The sequence below is a fragment of the Spea bombifrons genome, chromosome 4 (genome assembly GCF_027358695.1).
Source record: "Spea bombifrons isolate aSpeBom1 chromosome 4, aSpeBom1.2.pri, whole genome shotgun sequence".
In the NCBI taxonomy this organism is placed as follows: Eukaryota; Metazoa; Chordata; class Amphibia; order Anura; family Pelobatidae; genus Spea; species Spea bombifrons.
Window position 1 is genome coordinate 105,944,829 of NC_071090.1, and position 14,547 is coordinate 105,959,375.

General features: G+C 49.1%; 2 protein-coding genes across 3 annotated transcripts; one reads left to right on the forward strand and one right to left on the reverse strand.

Annotated features, from left to right (window-relative positions):
• The first annotated feature begins 1,592 nt into the window (after nt 1–1,592).
• DHPS (deoxyhypusine synthase) lies at nt 1,593–9,866 on the forward strand. Of its 2 annotated transcripts, none has more exons than XM_053464944.1 (10): nt 1,593–1,668; nt 3,541–3,750; nt 4,078–4,191; nt 6,678–6,799; nt 7,015–7,111; nt 7,192–7,278; nt 7,969–8,074; nt 8,270–8,373; nt 8,467–8,592; nt 9,384–9,866. In XM_053464944.1, exons 1-10 carry the CDS (start codon nt 1,657–1,659, stop codon nt 9,489–9,491), a joined length of 1,086 nt encoding a protein of 361 aa, XP_053320919.1. In that variant the 5' UTR covers nt 1,593–1,656; the 3' UTR covers nt 9,492–9,866. The 2 variants fall into 2 exon arrangements, with proteins under 2 accessions (XP_053320919.1, XP_053320918.1); XM_053464943.1 differs by lacking the exon at nt 1,593–1,668 and adding an exon at nt 2,814–2,881.
• Nucleotides 9,702–14,545, reverse strand: WDR83 (WD repeat domain 83). Its single transcript, XM_053464945.1, has 9 exons — nt 14,289–14,545; nt 13,712–13,832; nt 13,212–13,317; nt 13,079–13,127; nt 12,801–12,927; nt 12,549–12,616; nt 11,014–11,122; nt 10,663–10,777; nt 9,702–10,088 (listed from the first exon to the last, which is right to left on the reverse strand). The coding sequence occupies exons 1-9, from the start codon at nt 14,389–14,391 to the stop codon at nt 9,933–9,935; spliced, it is 954 nt and encodes a 317-aa protein (XP_053320920.1). The 5' UTR covers nt 14,392–14,545; the 3' UTR covers nt 9,702–9,932.
• Between the last annotated feature and the right edge of the window lie 2 nt (nt 14,546–14,547).

Below are 14,547 nucleotides of genomic sequence, written 5' to 3' on the forward strand. Positions count from 1 at the left end.
GGCCTGGGGTATGTAGTCATTACAATAAATACCAAAGAATGCGGTTTTTATCTCCAATCAGGTTTTACCGCTGCTCCTCACACTCGTTATTGTGACCCGGAGAGCGAATCTGCTCGGGGGGGGTTGCCGCACCCCGATACGCCCGCCGCGCTCTAACGTTACGCTTTGGCACAAACCCCTCTCTAGAGACGTCATCACAAGGATTTCCCTGTTTCAAAAGAGATCCTGGGGGTCTGAAAGGACCCATGCGCGACCTCTAGTTCTGGATGCCTTTTGCTGCCCGAACAGCCCTGACGGGTCAAAGAATGCACTAAACCCCGGAGGGTGTGCTGCGGCATCCGCTACAACAACTTGAAGGGGTTAACCCAGCTTGTCATTCAACCTTCCTTAATTAGCCATTTCTTGGTAGATGAACCCATTTCTCGCTGTACTAGATTGTTACAGACATAAGCGGTGAGCCTGGGGTTAGCGGCACCTGGGTGTAAGATTTCTTCAGCAACCCCCCCCACCTCCCTTTGTAACTAAAACACACTTTAACACAAAAAACTCACTCTAACGCCATATACTATTACTTACACGCTGCCCCCTCCTCTACCCCGCACCACTAACCCTAGGCTTACCTGTGACACTCTAGCATCATACACTAACACACATACATACTAACGCCATACACTGACACACACTCTCGCTAACACTATACAGTAACAAGCGCACACACATACTAACGCCATACACTGACACACACTCACGCTAACACTATACAGTAACAAGCGCACACACATACTACCGCCATACACTGACACACACGCTAACACTATACAGTAACAAGCGCACACACATACTAACGCCATACACTGACACACACTCACGCTAACGCAATACAGTAACAAGCGCACACACATACTAACGCCATACACTGACACACACTCACGCTAACACTATACAGTAACAAGCGCACACATACTAACGCCATACACTGACACACACTCACGCTAACGCAATACAGTAACAAGCGCACACACATACTAACGCCATACACTGATACACACTCGTATTACTAGGTGACTCAACTAGATTGCGTTGATTCACATAAAAGTATCCTGTTTCGGATGGAATAATCATGAGTTTTACTGAACTCGTGTGCCAGTTAGGGAGATCCCTGGTTATTATCTCGCCGAGACGTCAAATCGATCAGGGTCCGTGCGCCCACCCCGCGATATTTAAAAACAGAACGTCGCGATAACCCAGCATCTGCTTCAGAACGTGGGAAGGTGGCTGGACGGGGGAGATACGTGAACGGTGCTGCCCTCTGCCCCATGGGGCACTTTTAAAATGTTTGGGAGGACTTACAGAACCAACAGCCCTCTACTTCTTGATGAAGTTCAGTACTAACATTTAGCTGAGTGTGATGGGAGTAGTGGGAACCGCTGCCGGGTTCTGCGGTGAGACGCTCTGCACGGCCTCCCCTTTGGCGCCATCTGCAGAAACACAAATTCAAACTCTTTTTTTTTTTTTTGGAAGTATTCTGACTGCCCGAGGGGAGAGGTTGGTAAATGTGGGAGAATCTGAATGGGGAGAGGGCGGCGGGGAGGGGGGAGAGCGAGTTATTAATTCCGAGAGCTGAATGACCGACGCACACTAGAGCTGCCGGCACCGATGTCTGCAAAGGTAAGGAGCCGCATCCGGACGAGGTTCGTGAATGTGTTTGTAGAACAGGCTGGCAGGGGGTGCTTGATGCCGGTATTACCCCACCTGCCGGGGGCTTTTGGCTGGAATCAGCATTGGGGGGGGGCATTAATCCCCTGGACTCAAGGATGACATGCTGCCCTCTCCCAGCCTTGCCTTCACCCATGGGTGGGTCGCGCAGACCGTGCACCCTTGACTCGCATAGAATGTTCTCAAACCTTGGGTCTTAGATTCAGGAGCCGTATGCCCGTCCCATGCATGTTTAGATCCCCTCTGTATTAACATCTACCGCTTCTGCTGGGAGGCTGTTCCACCTTCTGGCTGGTTGAGGGAAGACTTTTTATCATTCTAGTCCAAGGGCTGGAGGTATTTATTATTATGTCCAGTTTTGTACGTCACAGCAGGGGGCGCAAGCCTAACAATAAAGACTTATCTGGTGGGGTGACGGCCTTTGGCCTCCACCACCCTGTTGGATCCAGGAGGAGGCCAATAAAACGTATGCGGGATCTCTCAGGGTTTTTGCCCCAACCTGAGGGGCAGATTCTCCGGGTCACATGGTGTGGAGCTGCCTCCTGTGGCCGTATATGACTCCCAGTATGCGATGGTTGATATTTTTGCTTGAATAACGTGTTATTTGATGTTTTATTAATTTTAGCCATTTTCTGTATGATTACGTATGGCTATGTATGGTTGATGAGGTCACCGCCACCGGTCACGCTGTGGCTCTAACCCAGAGCTGGAGACAGGCCGGCAAAAAAGGTGTTTGAATTGGGTGTCCAATTCCAAAGTACTGATTCCAGCAAGCGCCTTCAGCCCAAACTCAGTATACTAAAACTTTGTATTCCATTTACACAATTACATGTTCTGTTGTTTCTTTACACATTGTGACTTAGTCCTCCCCATCAGAGTAGGAGGATAGAGGGACTGTCTTGTAAACACCAGGGAAGTATACTCGGCGCAGCGCTCCCACAAAGGCGATCACCCGGCTGAGCTCCTGTAATGTGGTATGTGCGGGCTCCCGTACATGAACCTGTTTACCCGGTGACTCCGCCCGGGGGTGTGACTTAATCAAATTATCCCGCGCTGATTGGTTGGGGGCGTGTCACTTCATAGCCCCGCCACAGCTCCACGTTTGCGGCCAGTACCGGCTTCCGTAGAAGAAGACGAATGCGGCATGTGGGCCGGGATCTTGAAAGTACGTACCGCGGTGTTTGTATTCTGTGGGCTGAGTGCACCCTTTGCCTGCCCCGTGCCGCCTGCCCCAGGGGTAATCTTTTCACCCCACTATATGGGGTAACTTCAGTGAGTGACTATAAGGCTCATCATGCTGAGCCGGCTGCCCATATACTCCCGATATTCTAGCGATATAAAGACCTATATCACTAATGGAACTGTGACGAAGGCCCAATTAATAAATAAAGATGACCCCCCTTCCTCACGGCCCATACCTGCAGGGTATATTCAGTAAGGGGGGGGGTACCATAAATATGCTTAATAAATATACATAATTGCCATAGAAACGCAGAATCGGCCCCCGTCTAGTCTCTTTCTCCTGCTGTAAATACGTTATTCAGTCGTTGGTCTCGTCTTACATTCAGGAGCAGTATGTCTATCGCATTCAAGTTTAAACGCCCTCACTGTATTACCCTCTACCGCTTCTGCTGGGAGGCTGTTCCACTTATCTTCCCCATTACCAGCTTTGTAAAATAAAATACAAAGATTAAGCATTTAATGTGTCACGGCTGAGCCATCCCTTTTAGTATTTGCTGTAAGTTCCGTCCGTGTCGGGTACGTATAGTATGTGTAGGTGAAATGTATACGGAGAATAATTATTGATTGCTCGTTGCTTGTCAGGCCCTGGAAAGACCGATGGCCGAGGGGCAGCCCGACGACGCCAAGGGCGCGGTACTGATGCCCAGTGACTCGGTACCCGAGGGCACGCCGCAGGTCAGAGGCTACGACTTCAACGGCGGCATCGACTACGAGAAGCTGCTGCAGAGCTTCCTCACCACGGGCTTCCAGGCCACGCACTTCGGGCAAGCGGTGGGCGAGATCAACAACATGGTGAGGAGGGAGCGGGACCGGGAGGGAGCACGGAGGGAGGCAGGGAGAAGGAGAGTGCGTGTGTGTGTGTGTGAGTATATATAAATGTGTGTGTGTGTGTTTGTGTGTGTTGGCATTGCATCGTAATTAATGAATTAATGAATGTATAAATGAAAAGGTGCTTTGTTGAGAGTAGTAGATAAGTAGAACCATCTCCCAGCAGAAGTGGTAGAGGTTGATACGGTGAGAGCAGTATGGCTCCTGAATCTAGGAGACATTAGGTGGTCCTCAGATATATGTAGTAAGCGGGGCCGTGTACTCCTGTGACGTGCGTCTCCCCCTCTGCAGATAGACAGCAGGCTCGCCACCCCTGACGGTTGTGTCATCTTCCTGGGATACACGTCGAACCTGATCAGCTCTGGAGTGCGCGAGACCATCCGGTATCTGGTGCAGCACAAGATGGTGAGTGCACACTCGAGGGTCCGGGGGTATGAGATCTGCGTGAATTTAATGGCTCGTAGTGATGGGAGTAATGGTCTGAGGAGTTTGGCATCTGCATTAATAGGGAGTTTGAGTGATGACGTGATGTATAAAGAGACTCGACGCGTCTCGAGCCGCCAGCAGCAGCAGCCAAATGTTGGCTGAGGACAATAGGGGTTGCAGCTTCAGGCCTTCAGGTTGTTCTGCCCCGGGGGCTGCTGGCGGTGTGGGAGGGCAGTTCATTTGGGGGGTTTGGCTTCCAGACAGCTTGCTTGTTTACAGCGTCCGCTTTGGAGAACACATTAGTTCCCAGAACAAAGCGGCCTTTATGAGGCGAGTGACAGACCCGTCCCGGAGCCCAACGCCGGAGACCTCCCCTCGCTTCAATTACTTTCCAGCCGTGACATCACAGCTGCTTCAGCCAATCGCAGGGTATTTCGTGCAAATCTTTTATTTCCCATGATCCCTCAGAGCAGACATAAGAGATGAGATATACTGTACTGCAAATGCTCTGAAAAATACCCCTCGTCTTATATTCGAGGTCGTCTTATAATCAGACGTCAAATAGATGTCTGACTACAAGACTAAGATCCAGATCCCCCGCAGCGCTGCAGGGACCCGGATCCTCCTCTCTGGCAGCCGGTGGAGGTCTGTGCGATGCGCCTAGACTACTTCTGGTGCTCATTCATAGAAGCCCCGGCAGAAGTGCCGGCAGCAGCGGGGGTTGTCTGTGCGCATCGCGCAGAACTTCACAGGCTGCCACCACTACACACCAAGGAGTCTGCAACATGGGGAGAAGCACTGGTAAGTTGGGGGGGGTAAGAGTGACATATGGGGGGTAGAAGGGCTTAACTGGAGGCAGAGTGGCATATAGTGGGTTAAAAAGAATAGCAGGGACACAGAGTGGCATATAGGGAGTATAAGGCATTTCTGGGGGGCAGATGTGCATAACCGGGGGCAGGTTGGTAAATAAAAGGAAATAAAAACAAAAAATGCATTTTTTGCTATCATAGTTTTTATTAAATGTGAAAAAATAGTTTACATGAGAATTAATATTTAGTCGTAAAACTTTTCTCTTATAGGGTCGTCTTATATTCAGGCTTTTTCTTCTAAATTAATATTAAAAATTTGGGGGGGTCGTCTTATAATCGAGCAAATACGGGATATATACACAGATATATGCCTAAGAATAAGGAATCGTATTTCGTTTAGATTTTTTTTTTGCATTTGGCCCCCAAAGACTTGGCTTTTGGTGGGGGGCGGCGGGCTGTGCTGTCACCGCCTCGTTACCCTACTTATGGATAATCTAATCCCTGATGCATAGAGTGTTCTGTCCCCGCATGACTCTGTGTGATTCACATTAACATTCCAGAGACGGCCATTAGAGAGCAATGGAAAAAATTACTGTATACAGCGCAGGGGGGGTTATATTACTGTATACAGCGCTGGGGGGTTATATTACTGTATACAGCGCTGGGGGTTATATTACTGTATACAGAGCTGGGGGGTTATATTACTGTATACAGCGCTGGGGGTTATATTACTGTATACAGCGCTGGGGGGTTATATTACTGTATACAGTGCTGGGGGTTATATTACTGTATACAGCGCTGGGGGTTATATTACTGTATACAGCGCTGGGGGTTATATTACTGTATACAGCGCTGGGGGTTATATTACTGTATACAGCGCTGGGGGGTTATATTACTGTATACAGCGCTGGGGGGTTATATTACTGTATACAGCGCTGGGGGTTATTGCTGTATACAGCGCTGGGGGTTATTACTGTATACAGCGCTGGGGGTTATATTACTGTATACAGCGCTGGGGGGTTATATTACTGTATACAGCGCTGGGGGGTTATATTACTGTATACAGCGCTGGGGGTTATATTACTGTATACAGCGCTGGGGGGTTATATTACTGTATACAGCGCTGGGGGGTTATATTACTGTATACAGCGCCGGGGGGTTATATTACTGTATACAGCGCCGGGGGGTTATTGCTGTATACAGCGCTGGGGGTTATTGCTGTATACAGCGCTGGGGGTTATTACTGTATACAGAGCTGGGGGGTTATATTACTGTATACAGCACAGGGGTTATATTACTGTATACAGCACTGGGGGGTTATATTACTCTATACAGCGCTGGGGCGTTATTACTGTATACAGCGCTGGGGGGTTATTACTGTATACAGCCCTGGGGGTTATTACTGTATACAGCGCTGGGGGGTTATATTACTGTATACAGCGCTGGGGGGGTTATATTACTGTATACAGTGCTGGGGGGTTATATTACTGTATACAGCGCTGGGGGGTTATATTACTGTATACAGCGCTGGGGGGTTATATTACTGTATACAGCGCTGGGGGTGGGGTTATATTATTTTATACAGCGCTGGGGGTTATGCTCCAGGCTATGTTTCCCCACGGACTCCCCCTGTAACCTCTGTCTTGTGCCCCCCAGGTCGATGTCGTCGTCACCACAGCAGGAGGCATCGAAGAGGATTTCATTAAATGTTTGGCTCCCACCTACTTGGGTGATTTTAGCTTGAGAGGGGCAGACCTGAGGCCGCGGGGTATTAACCGGTAAGAATCATGGTGTCCGAAGAGACGCTTCTTCAGAATGTATGAGAAACCCACCTGATGCGTATACCATTGGAGCAGCCCTCTTACCTTCCTGTTCCCAGCATCAGCATTATTATTCCTCCCCATTAAGTTATCTCTAAACTATTGAAATTGCTGACCCACAAATGTTGTTGAGGGGTGGGGATTATCAGTAAACCCCATTATTTTTCTCGTAGGATTGGAAATCTCCTGATTCCTAACAATAATTACTGCATGTTTGAAGATTGGGTCACACCGATTCTGGACCAGATGGTGCTGGAGCAGGACACGGAGGTGAGGCGAACGCGGGGATAAATCATTTCAGCGATACAGTTTCCCAACGAGGTTTACTCATCCCGTCTCCTCTCCAACAGGGCACAAAGTGGACCCCGTCCAAGATGATCGCCCGCCTGGGCAAAGAGATTAATCACCCAGATTCTGTGTACTACTGGGCTCAAAAGGTACATAATCGACGTTACCGTATTTCCTCTATTATAAAAGCAGCTTTTTCATAGCCAACTTAGGCTAGGGGATTGTCATTCACGCTCTTACACTCTCATTCACTCTCTCAGTGTCTCCCTACTTTCTTCGCCGTGTCACCGTCTCCTTTTCCGCAGCTCCGCTTTTTTTTCTTGCCGCCTCTTGCTCTCAACTTCTCCCCAGTATCGGCTCCATCATCCATGTACTACCGCAAAAGGGGCGGAGTCTATGGGCACACGTCCTCCCCCGATTGGAGGATTGAGGGAGACACTGTCACCGTAGTGCTTGCCGTGGCTCCGCCCATTTTCACCCCAAGAAGCCAGAAGATTGCAGACGGACTTGCAGAGCATTACTGCTTCTGCGCCCGTCTTTCTTCGAATGCTCAATATTCTGGCCTCTTGGAGTGCTTCTGCGAAAGGGCGGAGCCACAGCACTCACCACTGGCAGAGCCTCTACCCCGTTCTACCAATCGGGGGAGGGTGCAAAACCGTGGCTCCGCCCATTTGCGGAATTACCTAGATAACGGAGCTGATACCAGAGAGAAGCAGAGGAAAGAAGGCAGAAAAACAAGAAGAGGCAAGAGAAGAAGCAGAGCCTAAAAGATGGACGTTCTCCTCGCCTGCTCGATGTGTTTGTGACCATTTTCCTTACTTTCTCTCCCGGGCGATAAGAACGACATCCCGGTGTTTAGCCCGGCTCTCACCGACGGCTCCCTCGGGGATATGATGTATTTCCACTCCTACAAGAAACCCGGGCTGAGGCTGGACATTGTGGAAGGTGAGTCCCTGCCGCCCGCCGTGTGCCTGACCTTAGTGCGTCCGGTCGTAGGGTTTAACCCTTCATGTTCTGAAGACCAATAACATCCGTGGTTTGTAGTTCAGCGGCGTTCCGTGCGGAATGATTTCAGAGGGGGGATGACGGGATAGACTTTGGGTATTTACACCGGCCTGATCTCTATATTCCCCCCCCCAGACATACGCAGTCTGAACTCACGTGTGATTTTTGCAAAGAAGACGGGGATGATTATCTTGGGTGGAGGACTCATCAAGCACCACATTGCCAACGCCAACCTGATGGTGAGTTAGAGGCGGCCGAGTTATCCGGTACAGCCCAGCATCCCCGCCTACGCCTGTCCTTGATTGTCAAACCCTTTTTTCCTCCCCCCCTAGAGGAACGGTGCTGAGTATGCGGTTTATGTGAACACGGCCCAAGAGTTCGATGGCTCGGACGCCGGAGCGAGGCCGGACGAGGCTGTGTCCTGGGGGAAGATCCGCATAGACGCCCATCCCGTAAAGGTCTGTTATTATATGAGCTCCATTTTGGGGGTCGCCCCGTACATCCACACGCAAGGAACCACCGCCCAGCCAAGCATTGCTTCGCTCTCATTCCCTCGCACTGATAGCGCAGGTCTTATCGCCTCTCTCTCTTATATCACGGCGTAATAATAAAGGCATTAAAAAGGACCTCACAACAAAAATATAAAACAAGGGATGGGCAGCGCTGTATTTAAAAAGGTTACTCATGACATCATTGTATACTTGGTGTCGAGATACAATTTTTTTTCTCTCATTGATAAGTTTTCTTGGTACTGCCCCGTATTCCCTACCATTGAAATAGCCCCCCCCCACGTTGTTACAGGGGGTTCTCTGTAAAATAAAGGAAGGACCCCCAAGGGTAAATGCATACTGCGTACCCATTATACTTACACCAGCCCATTCAACATCATCTGCAATATGATTGGCTGTCCATCCTTTTACTCGTACAGAAAAATGACATCACCTGACGTCATCAATCCTCCTATCACCTGACCAGACATGCGTGAGCACCGTTACTTTGTTACTTTACCAAATCCTACGTTTTATAGTTTTATACACTAGAGTACGTTTTGACCGATGAAGATAAGTTCACTTCCCGCTCTGTTACGACATTGTTCTCTCTGTTAAGTTGCTGATTGGCCGATTCCACCTCTGTAAGCAGTGAAGAGACGGGAGATAACGTTAGGACAGCAAACACTGATGGCGGCTTTAGAACCGTCACCGATCCACCGTCGCTGGTGACGCTCACGGCTCCTCTTGTCTTGTCGCAGGTCTATGCGGATGCCACCCTGGTCTTCCCCCTCTTGGTGGCGCAAACCTTCGCCAAGAAGCACACGGAGTTGACCGGTCAGACGGTGAAGAAGGTGGAGCAGGACTGAGAAGATTGTGGCGGTGGAAGTGGGGGAGGGGCAGATCCTGGAACCCAACACCCCCTAACATTCCAACTCGGAATGTCCACCTGTGAGGACGGGCCAGGACCGGGGCAACTACGGCCATTCACAGAACACCACCAACCCGCAGGGACCCCGGGACGCGTATAAGAATAGATACGGCAGCGTCTCTGGGATAAAGATATGTAAATACGGCTCTGCTGATAACCAAGGCTGCGCTTTTACTTAATTTTATGATTTTTCTCCTGTTATTTAAGTTGTATGTTTGCGTGTGGAGATGCCGAGAAAGCTTATGTGACTTGCGTGTGGAAAAGAAGAAAAGCGTGTGAAAAAATAAAAGCGGCGATCTCCAAAGACACAAAAGCTACATTTTACTGAATTTTTTTTTTAGGGTGGTAAAAAACAAAAAAAATTAACGAAATAAGGGCTTTAACCCTCTGTGGCGGTGCTTTCCCCTTCAGGCGATTCTCCCGTCCAGACCTGGACGCCCCCCTCGCTCGCTGTCAGCAGGTAGGGCTCGCTGGGGTGGAACGACAGCGATTGGACAACTCCTTTACAAACACGCAGCTTTAGTGCTAGAGAACCCTGCGGGAAGAGACAGAGGGCACAGGGATAGGCAAGGATCCGGCTCATTGTACAGCGCTGTGGAATATGCTGGCGCCATATCAATCAATAAGAAAACTATTTTGCCACACTTGTGTGAGATGTTATTCCCCCCACTCTCATTTAATGTACCCCCACAAACCATATTAATCTATATAATCCATCATTTAGGATCATTTATGTTGGGGGGAGGGGGTATACCTATCATGCACTGCGACACGCCTCATTAACCTAAGCTTTTCATTCGTTTGGGCAGTTATAGGGTAAATATTAAATGAATAGGGCAGTTGACGGCCTAATCTCCCATTCACAGGCCAGGATTTAGTCCGGTTGATGATTAAAGTAACAGGACGTATTATTACGTCCTCAGGTCTCAAATACTGGAATTCTGGAATGTAGCACTACGTCCTGCGTCACAAAGGGGTTAATTAACTAAACTAAGCAAATAAAATAGGTGAAATCAGTGATGTGTGCACATACTTTGTGGAGTTGAGGGCCAGGGGCCCTTGTCTGACTCTGGACCTTCCCTACCCCCGCTAGCTGCTTCTGTCCTCACCTCCACCAAGTCCCAAAAGCAGACCGTCCCGTCCTCAGAGCAGCTCACGACGTGGGTGTCCTTCTCGCTGAGGCAGCTGTCCAGCTTATAGCTCTGGTTCTGATGTCCCGTGTATCTGCGGAACAGAGCGTGTCAGCAAGAAACCCCTACAACCCACAGCCGGGGGGGGGCATTTAAATACATAAAGGGATTTAACGAAGTACAGCAGGGACAGTCGGAGAATTGAGAGCCTGGCCATAAATAAACAGGACAGGCGGGAGTTATTGTGTTGGTGCAAGACGGCTGCTGCCACTTAGCTGCGCCCCCCCCCACACACATCACTTAGGGCCCCGTCTCCCGCACGGCACTTACTCGCCCAACAGCTCCCCGCTGCCTTTATCCAGGAGACGCAGCATCGAGTCCAGCGAGGAGACCAGAACACACTGCGCGTCCCGACTGAAACTCACACAGGTGATGGGGTCTGCGGCACAAAACAACGGTGAGAGATACCGAGTATCTATACACTGATAATAAACCCCCCTATAATAATACCGAGTATCTATACACTGATAATAAACCCCCCCTATAATAATACCGAGTATCTATACACTGATAATAACCCCCCCATATAATAATACCGAGTATCTATACACTGATAATAACCCCCCCGTATAATAATACAGAGTATCTATACACTGATAATAACCCCCCCTATAATAATACCGAGCATCTATACACTGATAATAACCCCCCCTATAATAATACCGAGTATCTATACACTGATAATAACCCCCATATAATAATACCGAGTATCTATACACTGATAATAACCCCCATATAATACCGAGTATCTATACACTGATGATAACCCCCCCATATAATAATACCAAGTATCTATACACTGATAATAACCCTCCCATATAATAATACCGAGTATCTATACACTGATAATAACCCCCCTATAATAATACCGAGTATCTATACACTGATAATAACCCCCCTATAAAAATACAGAGTATCTATACACTGATAATAACCCCCCCGCGCTGTATAATAATACCGAGTATCTATACACTGATAATAACCCCCCCGCGCTGTATAATAATACCGAGTATCTATACACTGATAATGAACGCCCCGCGCTGTATAATAATACCGAGTATCTATACACTGATAATGAACCCCCCGCGCTGTATAATAATACCGAGTATCTATACACAGATAATGAACCCCCGCGGTGTATAATACCGAGTATCTATACACTGATAATGAACCCCCCGCTGTATAATAATACCGAGTATCTATACACCGATAATGAACGCCCCGCGCTGTATAATAATACCGAGTATCTATACACTGATAATGAACCCCGCACTGTATAATAATACCGAGTATCTATACACTGATAATGAACCCCGCGCTGTATAATAATACCGAGTATCTATACACTGATAATGAACGCCCCGCGCTGTATAATAATACCGAGTATCTATACACTGATAATGAACCCCGCACTGTATAATAATACCGAGTATCTATACACTGATAATGAACCCCGCGCGCTGTATAATAATACCGAGTATCTATACACTGATAATGAACGCTCCGCGCTGTATAATAATACCGAGTATCTATACACTGATAATGAACCCCGCGCTGTATAATAATACCGAGTATCTATACACTGATAATGAACCCCGCGCTGTATAATAATACCGAGTATCTTGATATATCGCATGTATTCAGGAATTTGTTTTCCGTCTCGTAATACTCTTCGTTAGTGTGAATATTAATGAGCTCGTTAGGAAGCCGCTTTGCAGTTGGATAAACAAACACACAGCCCTGATGTGAAGCCATCAGACTGCCCCAGGCAGACGGTATAATTACCCCGCTGTAACAGGACTTACTGCCAAGATAATCTGCACACATTTCCCCTTTCCGGAGGTCGTAGCGGCGCACGTTCCCATCTACTGACCTAGATGAGGGAGAGAAGGAAGAACCACAGTGACTCACCCCTTCAGGGCCAAGAACATCTCACCAATGGGTGCCCCTCCCACCGCAGGGTGACAGAGGGGGCTATGGGGCACGGAGTCTGTCCCCCCCCCCCCCGCAGGGTGATGGACGGGAGGGAGCGATGGCGCGGGTGAACAGACACGCACCCAGCCAGGATCTCATGGTCTGATACTTTGATGCTGGAGACTCCATCTTTGGCTTCATCCATGATTTGAATAGCCTCCGGCCTACGGGAGCGGCAATCCCAGCACCTTATAGAAGAGTCAATGGAGCCTGGAATGAAAACAGTGATGATCAGGAAGAGAAGAGACACCATGTGACATGTGACATGTGACATGGTGGTGACTGAGGTTACAAGCGGCCGGTGCTCCCAATGGCTGGTTTCACAGATCTAGTTATGGAAGTGGCGCAGTGTGATCGGTACCTGACATGATGACCGTGGACTCCTCGTTAAACTGCACGCAGTTCACCTTCTGCAGGGGGGGAGAGACATGTAGTTAGCGTGTGATGGGTGACGCCAGTGGGAATACATACAGGGTGGGTAGAGAGCCGCTCACCCCGGCATGTCCTCGAAACTTCCTGATCACCTGACCCTGCGCGACATCCCACAGAATGACCGTCTTGTCTGAGCTGCAGGAGCACAGCTGGCTGTTATCACACGACCTGTGCGGGGAAAAGGTGCCATGTCTGTACTACTCGCAGCGGGTGATCGGATTTGTAACTTTACCCGGAAGCAGCCAATCAGTGTCAGGAAATCGCTTATTACCCCCGTAATGTTCACCGGGCCAGCGCTGCATCTGATTGGGGGAGAAGGGGGGGGTAAGGGGGCAAATGCTGCATAATCCCCCCCCCCCAAGCATTTACAAGGGGGACATTAAAGTGCTTCTGATGGCTGGAGTGTCCCTTTAAAGTAATAGCAGTTACACAACAGAACATTAAGCTAAACTACATTTCCCAACATACTCAGCATGACCACGTGAGGATCATGGGACCTGTAGTCCATCAGCCGCAGGGCAAGGTGAGATGGGACATGATTGGCTGGGTGACGGGTACTCACCCTGCTGCATCCAGTACCTCGTAGCCGTGCCCGCTGTACGTCTTCAGCATGGTTCCCTTGTGCGGATTCCACAGCTTCAGGGACTTATCGCTGCCGCACGTCATACAGTAATTACCGTCAACTGGAGGACAGAGGGGGAGGGGTGTAAATGTATAGAATCTATACGGACGGTTGCTAAACCGAGGGGGTTAAAGCAGATGTTCCACTTGGGAGGCAAAACATTAACCCAACTCTCCATTAAGCAAATAAGCCCCAGCAGATCTGTCATTCACTGCTCCCCAGATTTTTTTAAGTTTCTTAAAAAGGCAGCTACCTATCAGTGCCTGCTCCTGTGTCACATGACAATTAAGTGTTCATGGCATGAAATGAGGCAAAATATTATTAGGGAGAGAGTTCTGTACATACACAGCAATCATATACATGGCTGCAGGTTTTACACACACTGTGGTCCTGACATCATTGCCGCCCATAGCATGATGGGAATTGTAGTCTATACAATCACATACAAACGTATTATCTGTCTCTGCTCCCCCTACAAGCGCAGTCTGCAATAGATTGCAAGCTCTTGGACACTCACCATTGAATCTCACGGCTCGCACCGCCCCCTGGTTACAGTCCAATCTGCGCTGCAGCACCCGGGGCAGCTCGGGGGGTTTGGGTTTGGGGGCCGGGTAAGACATGTCAGTAGCAGCGGGGTGGAGTTATCCTCCCAGGGGGTGATACCGGTCAGTACATGCCCCTCTGATATTACCGCCTGCAGCCCCACATACACAACCGCCAGGACCGAAGCAGCTGAGCCGGTACCCTCTTTACAGTGTAAACAAGACTCATGTGGG

What these genes read in the sequence shown, in the direction of transcription:
- WDR83 (XM_053464945.1), bottom strand. Translation starts at nt 14,391, where the DNA reads ATGTCTTACCCGGCCCCCAAACCCAAACCCCCCGAGCTGCCCCGGGTG. An exon ending in GTCCACGGTCATCATGTCAG is followed by an intron (nt 12,928 to 13,078) that starts GTACCGATCACA and finishes TTTTCATTCCAG; the next exon opens with GCTCCATTGACTCTTCTATA. An exon ending in AGCGGGGAGCTGTTGGGCGA is followed by an intron (nt 10,778 to 11,013) that starts GTAAGTGCCGTG and finishes TCTGTTCCGCAG; the next exon opens with ATACACGGGACATCAGAACC.
- DHPS (XM_053464943.1), top strand. Translation starts at nt 2,861, where the DNA reads ATGTGGGCCGGGATCTTGAAA. An exon ending in AGGCCGCGGGGTATTAACCG is followed by an intron (nt 6,800 to 7,014) that starts GTAAGAATCATG and finishes TTTTTCTCGTAG; the next exon opens with GATTGGAAATCTCCTGATTC. An exon ending in TGCTGGAGCAGGACACGGAG is followed by an intron (nt 7,112 to 7,191) that starts GTGAGGCGAACG and finishes CCTCTCCAACAG; the next exon opens with GGCACAAAGTGGACCCCGTC.